Source organism: Prionailurus viverrinus, chromosome E3 (assembly GCF_022837055.1).
Source record: "Prionailurus viverrinus isolate Anna chromosome E3, UM_Priviv_1.0, whole genome shotgun sequence".
Classification (NCBI taxonomy): Eukaryota; Metazoa; Chordata; class Mammalia; order Carnivora; family Felidae; genus Prionailurus; species Prionailurus viverrinus.
In genome coordinates, this window is record NC_062576.1 from 40077207 (window position 1) to 40097779 (window position 20573).

Sequence of the window (20573 nt, forward strand, 5' to 3'; positions counted from 1 at the left end):
AGACACCTCCTCAGGAAGGGAGCTAGAGCAAGAGTCGCCGACGCGCCTCGCCAAAAACGGCCGTGGCCCTTTAACATTCCCCTCGCTCGCGCCCATTGGCTAGGGCGCTTACGTCATCGCTGCGCGCCCGACAGCGGCGCCTTCCCGCTCCCTAACCCTGACGCCAGAGCGGCGCCGGCCTTAGCGGCTGAGGAGAGCGGGAGGAGGTTGCGGCGGCGGGAAGATGTAAGTTGGGGGAATCCGACCCCATCCGAGCTCCGGGGACCGCCCGCAAAGCTCGGCGGGGCGCGTGGTGGAGCCGGCCCGCTCCTCGGCCTCTCGGTAGGGACGGCAGCCTGGCGGCGCGGCACCGGGTCTAAGAAGAAAGAGTGTGGCCCGGGGCGGGTGGAGTGGGAGGCGCCGAGGCCGCGGCCCGGAAGTGGTCGGGGCCGCGGCGGGCGGAAGGGCGCCTCAGATCGTCCCCCTCTGCGGCGGGCCCTGCTAGGCCCGCGGGACTCGGAGCAGCCGGGAGCGCGGTTTCCGCCTTCGGGGCTCTCTCGCCGGGTTGGAGACCCAGGCCCGCAACGCCAGGCCCTGCCCTGGAAGCGCTCGCGGCCCGGCGCCTGGACTGGGGAGTTGTGAGTGAACGCGGACGGGGGCGGCGAGGTCGCGCGTGGGGCCCGTGCCAGTGGGTGCGGAGTGGCTTTGGTGGGGTGCCCTGGGAGACCGGCTGAGCCTCCCTTCGAGGCCATTAATTCAGACATGACTCCACGGCCGTTTACCAGGCTCCCGGGTGCCGTTTTCCGCGGGAGTCCTTGGAGATACGGCCCCTGATGTCATGCAGCTCCGTTGGACGGGTTACCCCCCACAAGGGAGGTTACGGGAAGGTTCAAGTCCACGAAGGGAAGTCGTGGCTTTTTCTTTTATTTCGCATGAATTGTGCCTAAAATGTGCTTTTAAATGGGGAAGGTGCTCTGAAGAGTTGAGCCGAAACGCCATCTGCTCGAGGTTTAACTAATTGTTCTCTCTCTCTCTGGCTGTTGGACGCGCACCTTTCCGGAGGATGGGGGAGGTAACCAAGGTCCTGTGCTGTTACCTGAACTTGTGTGAACAGAGAGCCTCAATCTTTGCTTTCTAGCACTCGGCCACGCCCAGCAAAGTGTTCGCTCAGCCTGTGGTTCTTAATTCGTAGAGTTTAAGAATTCCGGTGGTGCTTGTTGTCACCGAGCACACGGGGGGGGGGGGGGGGGGGGGGGCCGCGGGAGTCTGCGGTCACATGTGCCTACGAAGCACTTGAAATACACCTAGGCCAAATCGAAGGGTTTAAAGGCTTAGTGGGGGGTGGGGGTGCAGATATTTCACTAATGAGTTTTTATACTGATTGTGTGTTGAAAAGATAACATTTGGGGTATAGCGTGTCCACTGTATTACTGAAAGTCAATTTCATCTGTTAGCTTACCTAATGTGGCTGCTAGAAGATTTAGGATTTTAGCTCACACTCTATTTCTATTGGACAGTACTGCACTTGGTGATCCTGACCGGGTGGTTCAGGGACCCCTGGTGAGCATTCAAGAGATTATGTGTGACTTTGGGAGACCAGAGTTCACGTGGGGAAAAAGCTTCCAAACGTGGAAAAACGTCCCTTTCTTCTAAGGAAAGCTAACATTGATTGAGCCTTAACTAGGTGCCAAGTTTCTTTCATGAGTAATAAATTTGGTTAATGATCTTGGTGACTATGGAGGTGTAGGAACTGTAATTGTCACTGTAATGATTTTGAGAAATTGAGGCTCAGAACGGTTAAGTGACTTACCCAAGGTCACACAGCAAAGCTCTGAATTAAACAGATACACTGACTCCGGACGCTTAACCAGTGAATTAACACTTCCCGCTTGTCGGAGGACACTGAGCTTCTCCAGTGTTGCTTGCTCAGTGCCCATAGCACCTTACTGTTTTAAGGCAGAACATCTTAAACGACGTTATCAGCTTGGAAAAGAGCAGCAAAGGTGGCATTCTGCTTGCTTCTGCTCTAATCTGATCATCCGAAGCTGGCCTTCACTCTGGAGTCACAGAATTTATTCAGGATCTTGGGCACCCCTACACAACGTGAAACAGGATCCCAGTTGGCTGCTGTGTCCAGGTTACTTACAGGCTGTTGAGGAAGAGGAACTAGGAGTAGTGGAGACCAGTACCTGAGACCTTTGCTTGCAACTCAAGCAAATTGTGGAAAACCTCACTGCAAATATTGAAGTTTGTTGAAGTAACACTCACTAATGGTACTAATGACCATTTGTTGAGCACATGCTGCAGTCCAGACACTTTGTTAAACCTTTATGAGCAGTGCCATCCAGTTCTAGTGCCCCCGCACACACACGCATGTGATTTGGGGGAAAAAATGTAAGCATAAAGTTAAAAGAATTGCAGTGACTACCCTCATAACCACCACCTAGATCGTACAAGTCCCATTTCTACCACATTTGCTTTTTACGCGTCAATATTTTTATTCTATTTTGAAGTACGTTGTAGCCTCTGGTGTAACACTTCTATCTGCCTATCATTAACTAAAGTTGCATTTGCAATGACTCTTTTTTGGGTTTTTTTCTTAAGTTTATTTATTTTGAGAGAGAGCAGGGGAGGGGTAGAGAGAGAAAGAGAATCCCGAGCAGGCCCTCCACTGTCAGCGAGGAGTCTGATGCAGGCTCAGTCTCACAAACTGAGATCATGACCTGAGCCGAAATCAAGAGTTGGAGGCTTAACTGACTGAACCCTCCGCCCCCAGGCGCACCGTGCAATGACTGCTTTTTAAATGTTCATAGGGGAACATTTTATTTGTTTGCATTTGGGTATTAAATGTTTTGATGCTACCTGTCGCTTTTGAAATGGTTTTTGCTTCCAGTCGTAGCCTAGATCCAAAGTATCCTACGAGGAAATCACAGCAGTTAAACAAGAGATCTGACCACACCAGTAACCCTTTCAGGAGAGCCACTCTTGGGGTTTTTTTCTGTTCTGCATGCAAATGTGGTGCTGTGGTATTGGGGGGGGGGGCGGTAGAGGGCTCATCAAACCTATGAGTGCAAAATGGGTATTGTACCTCCTGTAAAATAACAGTGACGGGCGCCACCACCGTTTCCTTAAGGAAAAGACCACAAACTGAGGTGAGGGTCTACCTGTGGGGGTGGGACCCTCCCCAAGGAAATGGAAGCGGTCCCTGTGTGTTCCCGGCTTTGTGGACGCTCGCTGCTCACTGTGTTCCTTGCCATCTTCTCGTGTGCTCGCCTTTTGACTGCAAAGCGAATTTGTTGCCTTGCCAATACGTTCACTCTGTAAATCCTTTTATCTTGTTATTAGGCTGCACTTTGGCGTAAATTGCAATCGATTAGGGATCGTTTCTCAGACTCGAGTTAGAAGTGAGAGTTCAGATAAGTGAGGCCGCCATTGCTGCTTTGAACACCTCAGAAGGGGAGAATGGATTTATCAGGAGTGAAAAAGAAGAGCTTGCTAGGAGTCAAAGAAAATAATAAAAAGTCCAGCACTAGGTAATCCTTCTGTCAGATTTTTCTAGTGCTACTTTGGGGGTGCTCGTTACTAGGGACCCTCAGAAAGGGGAAGATTGGAAATGTCTCACATTCTACAGTGAAGTGTCCTAAGCCACAGACCGTTTTGTTCTGTGATCACCTGGGGTCTCTGTAGCCCTTTGGATCCCCTCCTGGGTAGTGTTGTTTCAGGGTTTGGTCAGAGGGGCTGGTGATCTCACACTCTTCCTCACCATCCAGGGCTCCCTCTCCTACCAAACGCAAAGACCGCTCTGATGAGAAGTCCAAGGATCGTTCTAAAGATAAAGGGGCCACCAAGGAGTCTAGTGAGAAGGACCGGGGCAGGGAGAAAACGCGGAAGAGGCGCAGCGCTTCCAGCGGCAGCAGCAGCACCAGGTGGGGCCGCGGGGCGGGGCCCTGAGAGCCACGCCCCTTTCTGTCCGCTGAGCCTGCCCACTGCTCTGTAGTCCGAATTATTCACACAGAAGATTGTGAGATTGTTAATAAAGGCCTTAACTGTAGCACAATGCTTTGGGGTTTGCTCCAGTTCCCTATGGAGGATGGTGTTGACGAATGAGACATCTGGGGGTAGATTTTTCTCTCAGGTGCTTTTTTCTTTAGTTGTGATTGGATTGCCCGAGCCTAAAGCTTGCATTTCTTCACTTGAGCGCCAGCCCGAGCCCCTCGGTAGCCACCTTCCAGGATGGATTGGTGTTCTGACCTGCAGGCTCTTTCTGTACCTCCCAGCAGTCAAGGCTTCTGTGTGGCTAGGAAGCGGCTCCTTCCTTTCCTGCCCCTGCGCAGTTTGAATGCTGTTTTCTGTCCCTGCCAGGGGCTTTGGCTAGAGAAGGCTGGGGTAGATATCGTCCCCACCCCCCAGGGTGGGGGGACGGCATGGAGGTTGGAAAATAATGAGGACCGCGGTGGCCTCTTGGGAGCATGAGCGCGTACAGGCTCGTCTGCGTCTGCTGGGAAGAGAGGCTCCCCTCCGCCGCTGCTTGTGACACTTCTGTCTCCCTGGCCAGGTCCCGGTCCAGCTCTACCTCCAGCTCGGGCTCCAGCACCAGCACTGGCTCGAGCAGCGGCTCGAGCTCTTCTTCCGCATCCAGCCGCTCGGGAAGCTCCAGCACCTCCCGCAGCTCCAGCTCCAGCAGCTCGTCTGGCTCGCCGAGTCCTTCTCGACGCAGGCACGACAACAGGAGGCGCTCCCGCTCCAAGTGAGCTCCCTTCCGGCACCGCTTCCCACGGCGGGGGGGTGGGGGGGTGGGGGGGTGGGGGGGGGGTCTTGGTTTGGAGGGGTTGCCCCAAAACTTGTCAGTCATCTGGGAACTTAGTTTGCAAACTGGGGACTATAAAGTGACGGTAGCTGTTATAAAAGTAGCCTGTAGAGGAGTCCGTGTCTTACTTAGTCGGATTTCTGAGGCAGAGGTGACAGGAATATACACGAACTGGTAGGGAAAGCTGCCTTATAAAAAACTCAACAGTAGCACTTAGCAGCCCCACCTAAAAAATTTTTTTGACTTGACAGAAATTGTTTCTGTTGTTGTGTTTTTTCAATCAGATCCAAACCACCCAAAAGAGATGAAAAGGAAAGGAAAAGGCGGAGTCCTTCCCCTAAACCCACCAAAGTGCACATCGGGAGGCTCACTAGGAATGTGACCAAGGTGAGGGATCTCAGATCTGTCCAGTGGGCAGAGGGGGGCACGTCTCTTCTGCAAATGTTTTAAATGGAAAACCAGAGAAGCTGGCCTTTGCTGGAGGTAACCGAGAACATAGGCTCTGAGGACACTGGCGGGAGCACGGAGTCCTTTATCCGAGTTGTTCCGTGTGAGAGAGACGCCCCAGGTGCCTAGCTTGTCATTGTCATGGGGTGACTTCTCAGCTCCCACACGGGTAATTGGTGGGTGCACATCAGAGTGACCCTTCTTTCCTCTAGGACCACATCATGGAGATATTCTCCACCTACGGGAAAATTAAAATGATTGACATGCCTGTGGAAAGGATGCACCCCCACCTGTCTAAAGGCTACGCGTACGTGGAGTTTGAGAATCCGGACGAGGCCGAGAAGGCTCTGAAGCACATGGATGGAGGTGGGTGACCCTGCCTGCGCCCCCTCTCTGCTCCCTGCGCGAGGCTGGCCTCGGCCCAGCGGAGGGACCTTTCAAACCAGTTTCCACCAGCTCCCTGCAGCTCTTGCCCGACTCCATCTTTGACCAGTGGGGGTGTGTTCACCAAAAACAAGTTTATGAGATATCATTCCTGGGAAAATTTCAGCAAAAATGAATACATTAACATCTTTAGAGTTTTCTAATCTGTGAGAACTTAAGGAACGAAGGGGTTTATTTTATACAATATTATGAATGTGAATAATGCAGCATTTGGCTTTTGTATGGCAGTGTTTTCTCTAGTCCTCTCTGAGAGTCATCTTCTGTTATGCTGACATTTCAGCATTTTTAGGTTTACTTTGCTGAATTCATACATTTTACCCATCTCCCTCAAGCTTGTATCGTAACTATTTGTGACATTTATAGCTGTTTTGTATTGAGCAGAATGGTTTTGGCGGCGGCTGAGCACTTGTGAATAGTTTTGGATGGCCGGTTTCCATCTTGTCTTCACGTCTGTGTCTTTGAGGAGCGTGGAATCGGTCTCCGCCCCAGCTCACTGCTCTTGTAATCTACGCAGCTGGGGCCGAGAGCTGGCTCCGTCCACAGCACTGTGCATGGGGTATCTGGCCACGCAGGGAAGAATCTGAACACCCCAGAACCTTGGAGTCCTCAGAAGCCTGTTGCCCACTGGAAAAATAGTGTAATGGTGTGATGGCTAGTTTTCCTGGAGCCCTGATGGAGCTTGGACACTAGGAACTTTCCCTTAACGCTAAGCTAGCTGTCTTCAGTCTACTGAAATCCCTTTGAGGGGCGCGTGAGTGACTCATTTGGTTGAGCGTCCAGTTCTTCATTTTGGCTCAGGTCGTGACCTCACAGTTCGTGGGACCGAGCCCGGAGCCTGCTTGGGTTTCTCTCTCTCTCTCTCTCTCTCTCTCTCTCTCGCTCACTCTGCCCCCCTCTGTCTCTCAAAATAAATCCTAAAACATAACCAGTCGCTCCCTTTGAAGTTTTTTAGGAGTTTGTCATGAACTGTGCCCACCACCTCTTGATCTTAACCACACCTTCATTTTAGAGACTGTCAAACATGCGTCTTTGAGAGCTGGAGCACTTGCTAAGAATTCAGGACACTCGGCCACGTCCAGGGTGTGCATGGTCATAGCCCACGTTTTTTAAGATTCTGGTAGGATCTGTGTGTGTGTCCACATACTGTACTGCGCCCCATCGAGTGGAGCAACTCCGTGCTGGCTCCAGAAGGAATGTGGAAGAGCTTGGCCTTTCTGGCAGCTGCCCAGAAGATAGAGTTGTCTTCATTGCTGTATGATCGGTGTCCTTGACGTTCCTGATTTGGGCTGGCCTTGGCAATGGGCCATGCGGAGGCAGGGGGTGCCTTAGGCTGTGTTTACTTAAGTCTCGCGAGTGCGTTCTGAACACAGGTCTACATGCCTGAGCCACCTCCTTGCCATCTCTGCTGTCGCCTTGAGGGTAGGAGCTGAGAAGATGAGAGAGGGCACACGAGGGCTGTGCTCGGTCCCCTGAGCGGTCCCTGGACTGGGCCAGGGTGCGTGCTCCCCTGAGGTTCCTGGGTCTGCGCCTTGGTCTCCTTTGCTTGCTTTTTCTGAGGCCCCGAAGGCTCCTTGGCCTCCATCCTGAGCCGCCTCCCTTCACTGTTCTCATCGGCTACATTCACATACGTGGCTGCACTCAGAGTCCCCTCCCCAAGTCACTTTTTCCACACTCTGAAGACAGACTTGACAGCTGAACCTTGGTTTGGTTTTGCTCCTCTGCCCCAGTAGTACTTTCTTCTTCCCGAGCCACGATGCAGTCATAGCTCATCTAGAAACAGGGGTGCCGATCATCCCTCCCACCCCATCCACCGCCACGTTGTAGTGACCCGGCGGCCCATTTACAGTGGACACTGCCCTCGTCAGGACCCAGCACCCAGAGGCCACCTTCTGGTCCCCTGGGAGGAGCCCTCTGAGGAAAGTATCTCCACGGCGGGTATCGGGAGAGGGGGCCAGGCCCCCTGGCTAAGAGGCCACACGTCTTCGAGGGCAGTCCTTCTGGATCTCTTACATTTCACCCCATCTGCTTCCCTCAGAGCCCCCACACTGCTGCCCCTCCTCTTGCCTGTCCCTCCCAACCTTCTAGAGGAGGCAGCTCAGTGCTAGGCCCACCTTCCGGCTCAGGTCAGGGCACAGCCCTTCCCCATGAGTGAACGGGCTCAAGTGTCCACTTGGATGCACTTCCCTTGGTGGCTGCTGTGCATGAGGGGTCTTGGTGCCTCGAGACTGAGTTCCCTCTTTGCTTCCACGCTATAGGCACGTTTCCTGGCCAAACCGCCCACAGTAGTGACTGGGTGTGATATTTTGTGACTTGATCTTTTTTTCAACAGGACAAATCGATGGCCAGGAGATCACCGCCACCGCTGTGCTGGCCCCATGGCCGAGGCCACCGCCCAGGAGATTCAGCCCTCCCAGGAGAATGCTGCCTCCACCTCCCATGTGGCGTCGGTCGCCCCCACGGATGAGAAGAAGGTAGGTCTGTTTGGAGTCTCCCAGAGGACTGCTTGAGGCCTGTGTGGGTTTGTTTCATTTACACACACAGCATGATAGTGCTGACCTTGGAGCCCTGCTCAGCCTGTGGGCTGGCATGGGACGGCCCTATGGGGGCACCGCTGCGGGTGGCACCACTATTCCTGGAGTCTGGGTCTTGTCCCCTTCCTAGCTAACAGGACAGGAAGGCTCAGGAGAGGAGTTTGAGTCAGGTGAGGGAGGGGCTGTCCCTGGGCAGAGGCCAGAGCACGGCCCTCCTCTGCTGGTGGTGTTGAGCCGCCCCGTGCACGGCCCTCAGGAAGGAAGGGCTCCCAGGCGGTGCCGTCAGAGAGCCATCCTGGCTTAGAGCATTGACGTGTGCAACTCCACAGAACGTTCCTTCCAGAAGCCAGCTTCGCCCTGCGGCCGGAGATGCGGAGCTGTGTCTGTGGTGCCAGCTTCGGTGTCTGACTTGGTCTTTCCTCTCCCCGCAGGTCGCGCTCCCCGAGACGCAGGTCCCCGGTGCGCCGGCGGTCCCGCTCACCCGGCCGCCGCCGCCACAGGAGCCGCTCCAGCTCCAACTCCTCCCGATAAGCAGGCCACCAGGGCTCTGCACCCTGGAACTTCTGTCCCGTCCACTTCAGTTCGGTCACTTGTGTAGCGGCAGGAGGATTGGTAGGAGAGAAATTCCTCACTCAGGGCAGGCTTCGAAGGCGGCGATTGAGGCGTTTCCTCTGAAGGCAGAGTTCTAGCTGCAGGAGCGTTAGTGGCTTGGGGTTGTGCCTGTAAAGACGCCCGCCAGGTCTCTGGCTAGAAAGCTCCCACGTTCGCAGTTCCTCAGAGTCCATTCAGTGGCAAAGCCAGCAGGGACAACGCAGGGCTCCGGGTGGCAGTGCGGCCCCAGCCCGGGGGTGGGAGCTGGGCCAGTGGCCTGGTCGTGCCCAAGCTTGCCGGTCTGCGGGGTCCCTCAGGAAGGGGCCTGCTTTCCGTGCGGCTGCTGATCCTGCTGGCCTGGCCCTGCTCCCCCTGCTCCGGTCCTCCTCCAATATCTACAGTCAGACACCCTGTGTTCATCACCGGAAATGGTTGGTTTTACACGTACTCATGCACACACACCACATCCCGCGGCTCCCTTTCTCTCTGCACTTGGTGAACAAGTTGAGAGCCAGCTCCGCAGGGCCATCAAGGACCCCCCCCCCTTGTACCTGTCATTCACTGTGGTCTCGCAGGTTACCGTGGCAACGTGTACATTGCTTTTTTGGCTTTTATTGTACAGTCAGTACTATAAATTTGTTGTTTTGAGTTTTGTAACTTGTAGCATTTTAGGCGCTGTTGTGTTTGTACTTTGTTGTGTAGAGTGAAGGGATTGTGTTGAATAAACGGGATTAGACCGCAGACTGAGTACTGGCTTCGCTGCCCCCTTCCTGTCTGTGACCCCAGAAACAGCTTCACTTCTGAAGCTAAAAACTCAGGCACTAAAAACACACGACCGCATCTTGGTTCATTTCCGCAGGCACACTTCCAGAGTCTGAGCAGAACAGCCGGTGAGCACGCCAGGGAGTTGGGCAGATTCTGTGGGTTGACCTGCACCGAGAGAGAGAGGCTCTTATCACCTTGTATTCCCAGGAGCTTGGCATTTTGCCTGACCAGAAACCGATCTCCTTGGCTGCTGCTATGTTAGTCAGCCACGAAATAATGAAAAAACGGTTTTCCACCTCAAAAGTCGGTTGTGTCACAACGAAGACTTAGGAACTGTAAAAAATTGAGGTTTCAGTCACCCAGCCCTGAACTTGGCCCTTCCTGTGTCCATATGCAAATGGGATGTCTGCGAGACCACCTCCTGCCAGGCAGCACAGTGGCTTCCTACCCGGCAGGGGACACCAGTGTTGAGCGGGGACCCTTTCGGTGTTTCTGAATGCAGGACAGAGCAAATAAAACCAGGTGCTCCCTTTGCTGTCAAGGAGGCGGTGGCACCGCGGTCCTGTCAACAGTGTGAGGGCACGTGTTTCTGCCCACCAGCACCGCCTCCACCTCACCCCCGCCCCGTGGCACCCTTTTTAGTCCTCGGGCTCCGCAGGGGGGCGGTTTTGAGAAATGACCCTGGCGTAATCCGCTTGCCTTCCTTGCGCCTGCTGGCTTGGCTGGGGCTGCTACCCGCAAAGGCCCTTATGGCCTCAAGCTCACGACCGCCTCCGGGACTCACACGCTCCCTGAGTCGTGCAGTCACCCCACCCCCCATCCGCAGCTCCCGCTGCCGCTGCCTCGACCTTAGCTTTGGTTGGTGGGCAGCGTGGGAAGCGTGCCAGCCTCCCAGGGGTTCAGACGTGGGTGGAGGCGAGCGCGGTGGCCTCCGGGTTTGTGAGGAGAGTTCGTCCCAGACGGGCCCACGCCAGCCCTCCTGCCGCCGCCACCTAGCGTCACTGCGGCGCTCCCCCAGCTCTCCTGCTAACCACTGTCTCCCGGCAGTGCCCCGCCCTCGACACCCGACACGCCAAGTGGGGCGGGGCTGCTGGAGGCGGGGCGTGGGCCGGGGCGGCCAGACCCCAACTTGGCCTGGTCAAGATGGCGCTGATGGTCGGAGCGCGCGTTCTGGCCCGCAACCTGCTCCGCCCGTGTGCGTGACTCTGGGGGGCTGGAGTTGGGGGGTGCGGGGCGGCAGGGGCCCGGGGAGCCGGGAGGGGGGGCCGGAGGAGACAGGGGCCCCGGACCCGAGGGAGCTGGGAGGGACGAGGGGGGGGGGGTGGGGGGGGGTGGTGGGGGGTGGGGTAGGGGGGGCGGGATTGGGGACAGGGAGGTGCCGGGGACCTCAGGGAGCTGGAGGGAGCCGGGGAGCTGACTGGGGTCCGGGGCTAACGGGCCTCGCGCTGTCGTTCGTAGGGTCCCGGCTGCCGGACGCGGTTCCCGGGCGGACGGGGCCGGCCGCCGGCGGCGGGGACGGTGTGCGGTGTTTCGGGAGCCCTCGGGTGCTGGTGGAGACGGACCCGGCGAAAGGTAAGCGCTCCTGCGTCCGCACGTTCGGGCGAGGGCGCCTACGCCGGGCCCCCGCCGGCTGGGCTTTCCCTGGCTCGGCCCGCCCCGGGGCCTGGAGGACTCGAAGCAGGGGTGCCACGCCGTCCCACGCCCGCTCCCTCCTCGCCCGCCGCTTGTCTTCCTGACCGCGGCTCCTGGGGACCCCTGAAGGCCATTGGAGATCAAGCCCTGTACGAAGACCGTTTCTGTTGCGTTCAAAGCTTAAAGGTCATCAGCCCACGTGCTTTTCCCCAGTTCATTATGAAGATAAAAGTGTTTTGGTTTGTAAAGTTTGAGGGGTATGCTCCTTCATCTAAACTCTTCAGTTGGAAATTGAAAATAATGGAAGTCTTTTAGAGTAAAGTAATTTTTTTTTTTTTTTATATTCTGGCATGGCACAGGACCTAGCAGATGGTTTACTAATTAAAGCCAGGAGCCACCTCCCACCCCCATCAGAGCCTCTGGGAAAACTCTCCAAAAGGGACAGAAAAGGAAGAAAAAGCACCCTTGAGTTTTCTCTACCTGAGAATGTTCCCGACCTGGGTCCTGAGAAGGCTTGCAGCCAGGGCTGGGCCTACTTCCAGGTTTTGGGGACACGCTGTGCTCAGGCCTAGGAGAGGAGCTGGGGGGCTGCTGTGGTTGGGGGGCTGCGGCCTCAGCCCACCTCCCCCGTGACCTGGATTCGCCCCAGGTCCTCTGTGTCAACTCATGGAAACCTTAACTCTCTCCCCTGAGTGTCCTTGATTCTGCTGGACCGGGCTCTGTAAAAATCCAGTCAGCCTCAAAAACTTCCCTCTGAACCAAGTTCGGGGAGCTTGCTTCTGGGAATTTTGATCGCTTCTTACACGTCCCTGTACGTTCCTGTAGCTGGTTAGTAAGTAACCTCTCCCTCAGAAGCCGGAGGTCTCAAAACAGCCCGTTTGTCTTCAGGACTTGGTTCTCACTCCTAGAGGACTGTTTATGTTGACCATAAACATGTTGATTTCTAAGACTTCTAAGAAATTATGTTGATTTCTAAGGTCCTGACCAGGGAAATGTAGCCTAAATGAACGGTGGCCCTTCGAAAGCCCTTGGGGTCTGTCCTTGGGCCAGGTAGCCAGAACAGATGGCCTCAGCTGGCCCAGGCTGGTGGCTGCCCTGTCCCAAGTGCTGGTCTGCCCCCCCCCCCCCGCCCCCGGCCTCCCCCGCTGCTGGCAGGACGCACATGCGGATCGTGGAGAATTTAAGAACGTCAGCCCGCCAACATGTTTAGCAAGAACCAGAACCCCCAGTGCAGTTCCTCCTTCATATCCTGTCTTAGAGTCTGCTCGCTCACTCAGGAAAGTAAGTCCATCTCCTACTCCCCTGGGGACAGAGGACTGGCATCTGGAGGAACAAGATAAACAGACAGATATTTGCTCATGAACGTTCATGGCTGCAGTAGTCACAAGACTCTCAAGGTGGAAGGGACCCAGTGTCCACCAGCACACGAACAGATACAGTGCGGTCCACACGTGTGCAGGGAGACACTGGGCCTCAGAAAGCGGGGGGACGTTGACCCAGCGGCACAGGCCGGCCTGGAGAACACGGTGCTCAGTGAAAGGAGCCACACATAAAAGGTTGTGTGCTTCCATGCACACAAAACGTCCAGAGTAGATGGGTCCGTAGAGGCAGAAAGTAGACACTCAGTGGCCAGGGGCCAGGGAGGAGCGGGAACTGCTCGTGGGCGCAGGGTCCTGTGTGGGATAGAAATGCCCGGCAATTAGATCGTGGTAGCATTGGGACACTGTGCATGTCCCTATTGACCTGGACTGCCCACTTTATTTTTTTTAATGTTTATTTTGGAGAGAGAGACAGAGCAGAAGCAGGGGAGGGGCAGAGTGAGAGGGAGACACAGAATCAGAAGCAGGCTCCAGGCTCCGAGCCGTCAGCACAGAGCCCGACGCGGGGCTCGAACTCACGAACCGCGAGGTCATGACCTGAGCCGAAGTCGGACGCTCAACCGATGGAGCCACCCAGGCGCCCCGTGGACTGTCCACTTTTAAATAGTTAATTTACGTTAGGTGAATCTCACTTGCATTTGAAAAACAAAAACCAGGGGCGCCTGGGTGGCTCAGTCAGTTGAGCGGCCAACTTCAGCTCAGGTCACGATCTCGCAGTCCGTGAGTTCGAGCCCTGCGTCGGGCTCTGGGCTGACGGCTCGGAGCCTGGAGCCTGCTTCCGATTCTGTGTCTCCCTCTCTCTCTGCCCCTCCCCCGTTCATGCTCTGTCTCTCTCTCTCTCTCAAAAATAAATAAAACGTTAAAACAAAAAAAATTAAAAAAAAAAAAAAAAAACCGGGGCGCCTGGGCGGCTCCGTCGCTTGAGTGTCCCGACTTCGGCTCAGGTCATGATCTCGAAGTCTGAGTCCAAGCCCCGCATCGGGCTTCGTGCCGACGGTGCAGAGCCTGCTTAGGATTCTCTTTCCCTCTCTGCCCTTCCCCCACACGCACATACAAGCTGGCTCGCTCTCTCAAATAAATAAACTTAACCAATTTTAATACCCAAAAGTTAAAAATGAAAACTGTCCCTTCCCATGGCCAGGTTGAAGGTGCGGGATGGTTGGGTGTGCTTTTCCAGTCCTGGGTGTGGGCTTTCTCCTCTTCATTTTCAAACTAGGGGTCGCCGTGATAAAGTTGAAGAACCCCCCGGTGAACAGCCTCAGCCTGGAGGTGCTGACGGAGTTTGTCATCAGCCTGGAGAAACTGGAAAACGACAAGACCTTCCGAGGCGTCATCGTGACTTCGGTGGGTGCTCGTTGGTTCCCCGAGTTCCGATCACGGCAGGAACCTGCTGCGAGGTCACGTCCACACGTCACGTGCTGTAGAATGACCAGGTAGACCCGGATGCCGGTGCCACCAGGGACCCTAGTCCTGGGCCTGGTCCAGGGGGGCCCCCAGTGGTCCTGCCATGCTGTGGGCAGATGGCTCCCCCCAGAGCACCGCAACCTCTGCCCCAGGCTGGACTGTGAGGAGAGCCTCAGTGCCCTGAAGTCGGGCCAGAACTCAGGGGAGGGCAGTGAATTGTCTGCAGGGGTGGCCTGGAGCCTGCGCTGATTGGTGACAGGTAGTCCACCAGGATATCCTGTTGGCAGTGGAGCCACTAGGCGTGTTCCCTGGTGGCCACGCTCCCTCGTTCCTCTTCGCGTGGGCCTTAGAGTCAAGTTCTCAGGGGGCAGATTTTCCTTTCTGAATTCTCTAGGGAACCTTGGTGTTGCGTCCAAGAGCCGACAGATGCTGCTGTTTAATGACATCTGTGGGAGGGGTGTCACCGGTGAGGCCGGGGAGGGGGCGGTCCTCGGCCTGGGCCGGGTAGACCCCATAGACCGACAGGATCGGGGGCCACGCCGGCTCCGGCAGCCCCACCTACTTTGCCAGGAGAGGAAGTAGATGGGAGCGCGGCCTGATGTAACAAGCCCTTCGTCGTGTCAGGAAGAGTCCTGGAGTCGCCTTTCGAGTTGGGGGGAGCCTCCACGTGAGTGTCTCCCAGTAGAAGGGCCACCGTTCTACAGAGATCAGTGAGGACATCTTGTCGCACCATTGTTAAAGGCAGAGGGTCACGGTCTCTTCCGGGCAAGGCTTGGCACGTCCACTGGGCACACGCCTGCTTTCCTTAAACCCTTGGCCTGTCCTGGGTGTGACCTGGTGTTGTCCCAGCTCTGAGCTCTCGGGGTGGGTCTGATGCACGCACCAGGGGCGTCTCATGGAGTGGCCCCCGGGGAAAAGGGTGGCGCTCCAGGGGCAGGGCTGGCGTTCATGGGCACGGGTCACTGTGACAGTTGAGGCTGACCTGTCTGGACGTGTTGCAGTTCCCTGGGAGTGTTTTGCTTGGGAAAATTTCTGAAAATATTCCCTTCAAGAAGTTTCACAGCGTGATTGATCACGCCGGGAAACGAGAGCTGGGAAGACCCACGACTTCTGTCCCTCGGCAACAAAGCGGGGCTCCGTGCGGCCCGTCCTCAAATGGCACGGCCCCAGGGGGATGGGGAGCCGGCGTGTGTCCCTCCAAAGCCCACATTGTCCCCGGGACTGTGTCATCTTACAAATGTGTCTCCGTGTGTCTATGGCTGGGTGCCTACTGTGTCTGCAGCACAAGGCCTGCCCAGTGGGCCCTCGGCAGATGACGGTGCGACGTGACGCTGCTCTTGTGGGGACACGCGATAGAGGCCGCAGACGAGGGCTCGCGACAACAGCAGCGCGTTTCTCTCCGCTCTCCTGGAGCGTCCCTCTCCACTTCTTGCAGCTGCTGCCGGGTCCTGGCACCCCTCTACCCCGCCTCCTCCACCCCGGGTCTCTGTGTCCACGTTTCCCTCCCCTTAGAAGGACCCCTGCTCTCACGTGGTCTCACGTTGGTCACATCTGCAAAGACCCCGTTTTGAAGACAGTCACACTCGTGGGCACTGGGGGTAAAGGCAGACACGGTTCGGCCCGCTGCAGACGGGCTGCCGAGTCCCAGATCACAGCCCGTCCGGTCCGTCTGGCGGGGCAAGCCCCCGTCAGCATGACTGCGGTGTCTCTCCCGAAGCCACAAGCTTTCCTCGAGCGTCCGGACCGTGGGCGCCCTCTTCCCCGCCACGTGCAGATGAGCTGTGTGGGGTATTTGGAGGGCGGGGAGGGGTGCCCGCGTTCGGCATTGGTTAGGGAAGGAGGCACGCGCTCGGAGCGGGGGCAGCCCTGCCCCCACCGCCACCCTGTCCCCGGGGCGCCTGTGACAGCCAGGTCGCGGTGGCACACGGCCTAGGGAGACGACAGGTCAGCCTCCAAGTGTCTGCGTGCACAGGTCCACGTGGAATTGCACTCTTCACCCTGCACACGAGCTTGGTCCTGTCGCTTAATGTGAGGATATGGAGACGTCGCCTGTGACCGTCCCGTACTTCACGTGTCGGTAACAGGTTACGCCAGCCCCGGACACGCTCCAACCACGGGAACATCTCGTTCACTTAGAAACGTTGTGACCACGCGACGGCCCCGCGTGGTGGCCACGGAGCAACCCCGCCCCGCCTCTGGGCCGGCAGTGTTTGCTGGAAAGCAACGCCGTGCTGGCGGTCCCCTGTGTCTGCTTCCCCCGCTCTGTGGCGGCTGTGTCGGGACCTGGGGCGTCCACACGGGACCCACGGCCTTCTAGGCCAGGCTTCTGTCTCGTGCGTGACCACCCAGGGCAGAGTTCTGGCTTCTCAGCTCATTGCTGTCCCTTCCCGTCCTGGCTTGCTTCTGACGGCAGCTCCTCCCGGCCTGCGCTGGCGTCTGCAGCGTTCTTGACCTCGAGGGTAAATCAGAACGTGTGCCCCCTCCGGGCCTCTGAGTTCCCCTGCCCGGGACCGCACACGCAGCCGTGCCCAGAGCCCGCCGTTTATGTTCCTGGGGGAGCACCCGACCCTGCCTGCCTGTTTTGCCTTTTCCCATTTGAAACTGGAAAGTAGGAGGAGCTAAGTCCGAGGGAGGTCCCATCTTCTGCTCCTGGGGGCCTGATCCTGCCACCTTGAACATGACCTCGCCCCCACTGCGTCTTGAGCGCCTGTGGGCTCCCGGGCCCCGGGGACGGGTTGCTGCCAGGAGATGGACGGTGACGGGGCCCCTGGCTCCTTCACTCTGTTAGGACTGCCCCGGGATCTTCTCGGCTGGCCTGGACCTGACGGAGATGTGCGGGAAGAGCCAAGCGCACTATGCCGAGTACTGGAGGGCCGTGCAGGAGCTGTGGCTGCGGCTCTACCTATCCAACCTGGTGCTGATTGCTGCCATCAACGTGAGTGTCCCCCCTCCTGAGTGGCCTCGCTGGCTCACCAGAGCCAGCCCAGCGCGTGGGGGGGGCACGAAGAGGTCCTGTCCTTGGGAAGGCTGGGAAGGGAACAGTTGGGGGAGACCCTCGGATGTGCACAGGGGAGCCTCCACTGCAGACAGGCGTGACCTGGTGACAGGGTACTTCGCGGGACGGGGGCAGGGACCAAGGCACGTGGTCGACGCGGCCCGGCAAGAGGGCTGTATAGGGAGAGGGGCTTGAGGAGGGGATCAGATTCACATCTGGAAACATCGTTCCTGTCTGCCCTCGAGAAGGTAGGGGCTGTTCACGCTCAGGAACCGGTGTGCCTGAAGACAGGGGACACCCCAGGTGAGGTGCCAGAAGGGTCTGAGCCAGGGGACGGAAGGGTGGCGAGAGTCAGGACGACCCACGAGGTGCGTGACAGCCGACGGCAGCTTGCCGTCTCTGTTCAAGGCAGTGCGGTGCGTGAGATGAGGGCGGTGTGAGTTTGGGGTTCCCAGGACATCCCGCTGGGGATGGCGATGGGTCCCGTGGGCCGTGACGGGTTGTGACCGCTCCGGCCGGATGCTAGTTTGGCGTTTTAGCATCCGGACCGAAGCCGTGAAAAGAAAGACGGCTTGCCACCCAGACAGGAGGGAGATTTTCTGGCCCCCGAGAGCTGGTGGCCCTACGAGGTGACGGGGCTGACGGGCAAGCCCGAGTCCCCGTGGTGCACGGCCAGCCCAGCCGGTGTGGGTGCAGCCCCGGGGGCGCACACCCACCATGGGACCTGGCTCTCCGGAGCGCAGTCGGGACGCGCCCCCGCAGCACCAGAGCCAGACGGCGCGTCTTCCCCCGCAGGGAGTCAGCCCCGCGGGAGGCTGCCTGATCAGCCTCACCTGTGACTACCGTGTCCTGGCGGACAACCCCAAGTACAACATCGGGCTGAACGAGACTCTGCTGGGTATCGTTGCCCCCTCCTGGTAAGGCCGGGGGCTGGGCCCGCACTCCGCTCTGCCCTGGGCGAGCCCGTCTGCCTGGGAGCCTCCAGCAAGCGAATTGTGTTCCAGGTTTAAAGACACCCTGGTGAACACCGTCGGCCACCGCACGGCAGAGCGTGCCCTGCAGCTGGGGCTGCTCTTCCCGCCCGCGGAGGCCCTGCGGGTGGGCATGGTAGACCAGGTGGTGCCCGAGGACCAAGTGCACAGCACGGCACTGTCGGTGATGGCCCAGTGGCTGGCCGTTCCAGGTGAGGGGCACAGGGAGGGGCTGCAGGTGTGCGCACCGACGGGCGAGCCTCCCCCCGCCACGGCCGGATGCTCTGGTGAGACCAGAGCCTTCACGCCAAGGTGCTCCGTGCAAGTCATGGACGTGCCATTTATAAGAGCGGACTTAGTGTCCTGAGGTCACTATAACAGATTACCCCGAGGTGGGGGGAGGTGCTTAAAACAACAAAATGTGTTCTCGAAGTCAGCAGACCAGGAGACCAAAATCAGTGTTGGGGCAGGGCGGTGCTCTCTCCAGAGGCCCTAGGGGAGGCTCCTTCCTGCCACTGGGGGCTCCAGACATTCCTTGGCTTGTAGATGCGTCGCGCCCAGCTCCGCTTTCCCCTTTCCCCTTCACATGGCCTCCAGTTGCACACCCCCCCCTCCTTTCTCCTGTTAGGACGTTTGTGGCATTTAGGGCCCACCCTAAACCCACGATGACCTCATTCCATCTACCTCCACAGAAACCCCTTTCCAAATAAGGCCACAGGCACAGATTCTAGAGCTGCGCTGTGCACTTGTACGGATCTTTTGGGGGCTCCACTGTTCAACCCACTGCACAAGTAGAAACAGCCTGCGTGTCCGTTTATAGAAATAGGGCTGGTGACGTCAGCTGTGACGGAGCCCGGAGGTCAGCGGACCGTGTCTAAAGGGCCAGGTGGATCTTCAGCCTGGTGGGTCAGTGTCCGCCACACTGTGGCGTTGGAGCACGGAGGCCGCCAGAGCCCGTCTGTGTTCAGTAGAACGGGCGCCCCTGATACCTAAATTTCATATAATCTTCACGTGTCCCAAAAATGTCTTTTTTTCAGTTCTTTTTTTCCAATTATATAAAAATGTAAAAACCGGGGCACCTTGGTGGCTCAGTAGGTTAAGCGTCCGACTCTTGATCTCAGCTCAGGGTCTCGAGCTCGGGGTCGTGCTTTCAAGCCCCACGTTGGGCTCTGCCATGGGTGTGAAGCCTACTTTAAAAAAAAAAAAAAAAGGAGAAACGATTCTTAGCTCACGGGCCACGGGGGCCAGGTTTGCTGACCCCTGACACAGACACACGGCTACATGCTGTGCCGCTGTTATTTACGTCGTAAGAGAACCTGTAGTGGAGGGAAACTATCCCCCATAGTATAGTTGAGTGAGAATAACAGGATAAAAGGCAAGGCACCCTGGATGTTTTTCAAGGAAATGGGTAGGCAGTGGGGAACAGGTGATTTTCATTTTTTTCTTTGCTTAGTTGTACTTTCTCAGTGTCCTGGCAGAGCTTCTGTTGGAAGTCTCTCGGAAAGGTTGGGCACGATACGACCATCTTGGGGTGGGTTCTCACACATGGACCCCTTTCTGTAGACCACTCTCGACAGCTGACCAAGAATCTGATGCGCAAGCCCACAGCCGACCGCCTGGTCAAACAGCGCGACGCGGACATCCAGTACTTCCTCCAGTTCGTCTCCAGGGACTCCATCCAAAAGTCCCTGCGCGTGTACTTAGACAAGCTCAGACAGAAGAAAGGCTAGGGTCCGGGCCGCGCACGCAGGGTTTGCACCACATGTGGCCTTCTGGGGGCCCTCTTCTTCCAATGGGTTTTAAGCAAGGTATTTTCCGATTTCAAGGTACTTTCAGCTCTTGGTCTCGCTGGTCTGTTCCTGGTAGCTAGTATCCCAAGGCCACTGCCCCCCAAGAGCGCCTCTTCCGCCTGGCAAGTGGGCACGGCGGGATCGGGGGGCAGCATCTCTGTTGGGGAATCGTGAACTGGCAGGAGGGGCGGTGCAGGATTCAGCGACATCGCTGCTGAATGTCCCCTTTCCCCGAGCAGAAGTGTGAATAAAGTCCTCACGTTGTCCCGTAACTGGCTGCCCGGCCGCCTGACTGCTAGGGGCATGTGACCAGCCCGGTGTGGGCCGGTGAGCCGCACGGGACCCCCAGAGGAAAGCACTCTGGCCACCCCATCTGCCTGTTTACATGGAGGGGGCACAAAGGTTCAGAGACCAGGTGCTTGGGAAGCAGGGAGGGGTGAGCCCGTCTGTGCCACAAGAGCCCCAGCCTTACTTTAGGAAGGTGACCTGAGAAAAAGGCACGCGGGCTCTTGAAGCAAACGTATGTCCTCCACACAGTTCAGGCCAGTTCCCAAAGTTGCCAAACGTGAGATGTTTCCCAAACCAGCAACCTCCCTGGGCTTCCCCGGGACACAGGCCACAGTTCTCCCCAAGTCCTTGTCCAGCCCAGGGCTCCTGAGAAGGAACCCGCCCCGCCTGGGCGAGGCGTCCAGCCTGCTCGCCCCTGAGGGAGAGAGAGGGCGGCAGGGACTGTGAGGTTGGCCCTGTCAGCACTGCCCGCATGTGTGTGTGTGTGTGTGTGTCCCCAGCTGCGCTCAGCACGAGTCCTCGGACGCATTTACGGTTGGCACGGAGGGAA

General features: G+C 57.4%; 2 protein-coding genes and 1 long non-coding RNA gene across 6 annotated transcripts; 2 read left to right on the forward strand and 1 right to left on the reverse strand.

Annotated features, from left to right (window-relative positions):
* Positions 1-128: 128 nt before the first annotated feature.
* RNPS1 (RNA binding protein with serine rich domain 1) lies at positions 129-9540 on the forward strand. 4 transcript variants are annotated; one of them, XM_047837560.1, is made up of 8 exons: positions 130-225; positions 3325-3512; positions 3750-3905; positions 4535-4726; positions 5071-5173; positions 5446-5599; positions 8007-8148; positions 8640-9540. In XM_047837560.1, the coding sequence occupies exons 2-8, from the start codon at positions 3442-3444 to the stop codon at positions 8737-8739; spliced, it is 918 nt and encodes a 305-aa protein (XP_047693516.1). In that variant the 5' UTR covers positions 130-225; positions 3325-3441; the 3' UTR covers positions 8740-9540. The 4 variants fall into 4 exon arrangements, with proteins under 4 accessions (XP_047693518.1, XP_047693516.1, XP_047693515.1 ...); XM_047837559.1 differs by having other exon boundaries at positions 190-321; XM_047837561.1 differs by lacking the exon at positions 130-225 and adding an exon at positions 479-617.
* Positions 9541-9564: 24 nt separating this feature from the next.
* LOC125153987 (uncharacterized) lies at positions 9565-10545 on the reverse strand. The gene is made up of 2 exons (XR_007147643.1): positions 10413-10545; positions 9565-9729 (listed from the first exon to the last, which is right to left on the reverse strand). It is a non-coding gene; the product is annotated as an uncharacterized LOC125153987 (long non-coding RNA).
* On the forward strand, positions 10438-20007 carry ECI1 (enoyl-CoA delta isomerase 1). The gene is made up of 7 exons (XM_047837563.1): positions 10438-10759; positions 11023-11136; positions 13792-13919; positions 16768-16914; positions 17770-17891; positions 17979-18157; positions 19509-20007. The coding sequence occupies exons 1-7, from the start codon at positions 10708-10710 to the stop codon at positions 19673-19675; spliced, it is 909 nt and encodes a 302-aa protein (XP_047693519.1). The 5' UTR covers positions 10438-10707; the 3' UTR covers positions 19676-20007.
* Positions 20008-20573: the final 566 nt, after the last annotated feature.

What these genes read in the sequence shown, in the direction of transcription:
- RNPS1 (XM_047837560.1), top strand. Translation starts at nt 3,442, where the DNA reads ATGGATTTATCAGGAGTGAAAAAGAAGAGCTTGCTAGGAGTCAAAGAA. An exon ending in AATAAAAAGTCCAGCACTAG is followed by an intron (nt 3,513 to 3,749) that starts GTAATCCTTCTG and finishes CTCACCATCCAG; the next exon opens with GGCTCCCTCTCCTACCAAAC. An exon ending in CCCCCACGGATGAGAAGAAG is followed by an intron (nt 8,149 to 8,639) that starts GTAGGTCTGTTT and finishes CTCTCCCCGCAG; the next exon opens with GTCGCGCTCCCCGAGACGCA.
- ECI1 (XM_047837563.1), top strand. Translation starts at nt 10,708, where the DNA reads ATGGCGCTGATGGTCGGAGCGCGCGTTCTGGCCCGCAACCTGCTCCGC. An exon ending in GGAGACGGACCCGGCGAAAG is followed by an intron (nt 11,137 to 13,791) that starts GTAAGCGCTCCT and finishes TTTTCAAACTAG; the next exon opens with GGGTCGCCGTGATAAAGTTG. An exon ending in CCAGTGGCTGGCCGTTCCAG is followed by an intron (nt 18,158 to 19,508) that starts GTGAGGGGCACA and finishes CCCTTTCTGTAG; the next exon opens with ACCACTCTCGACAGCTGACC.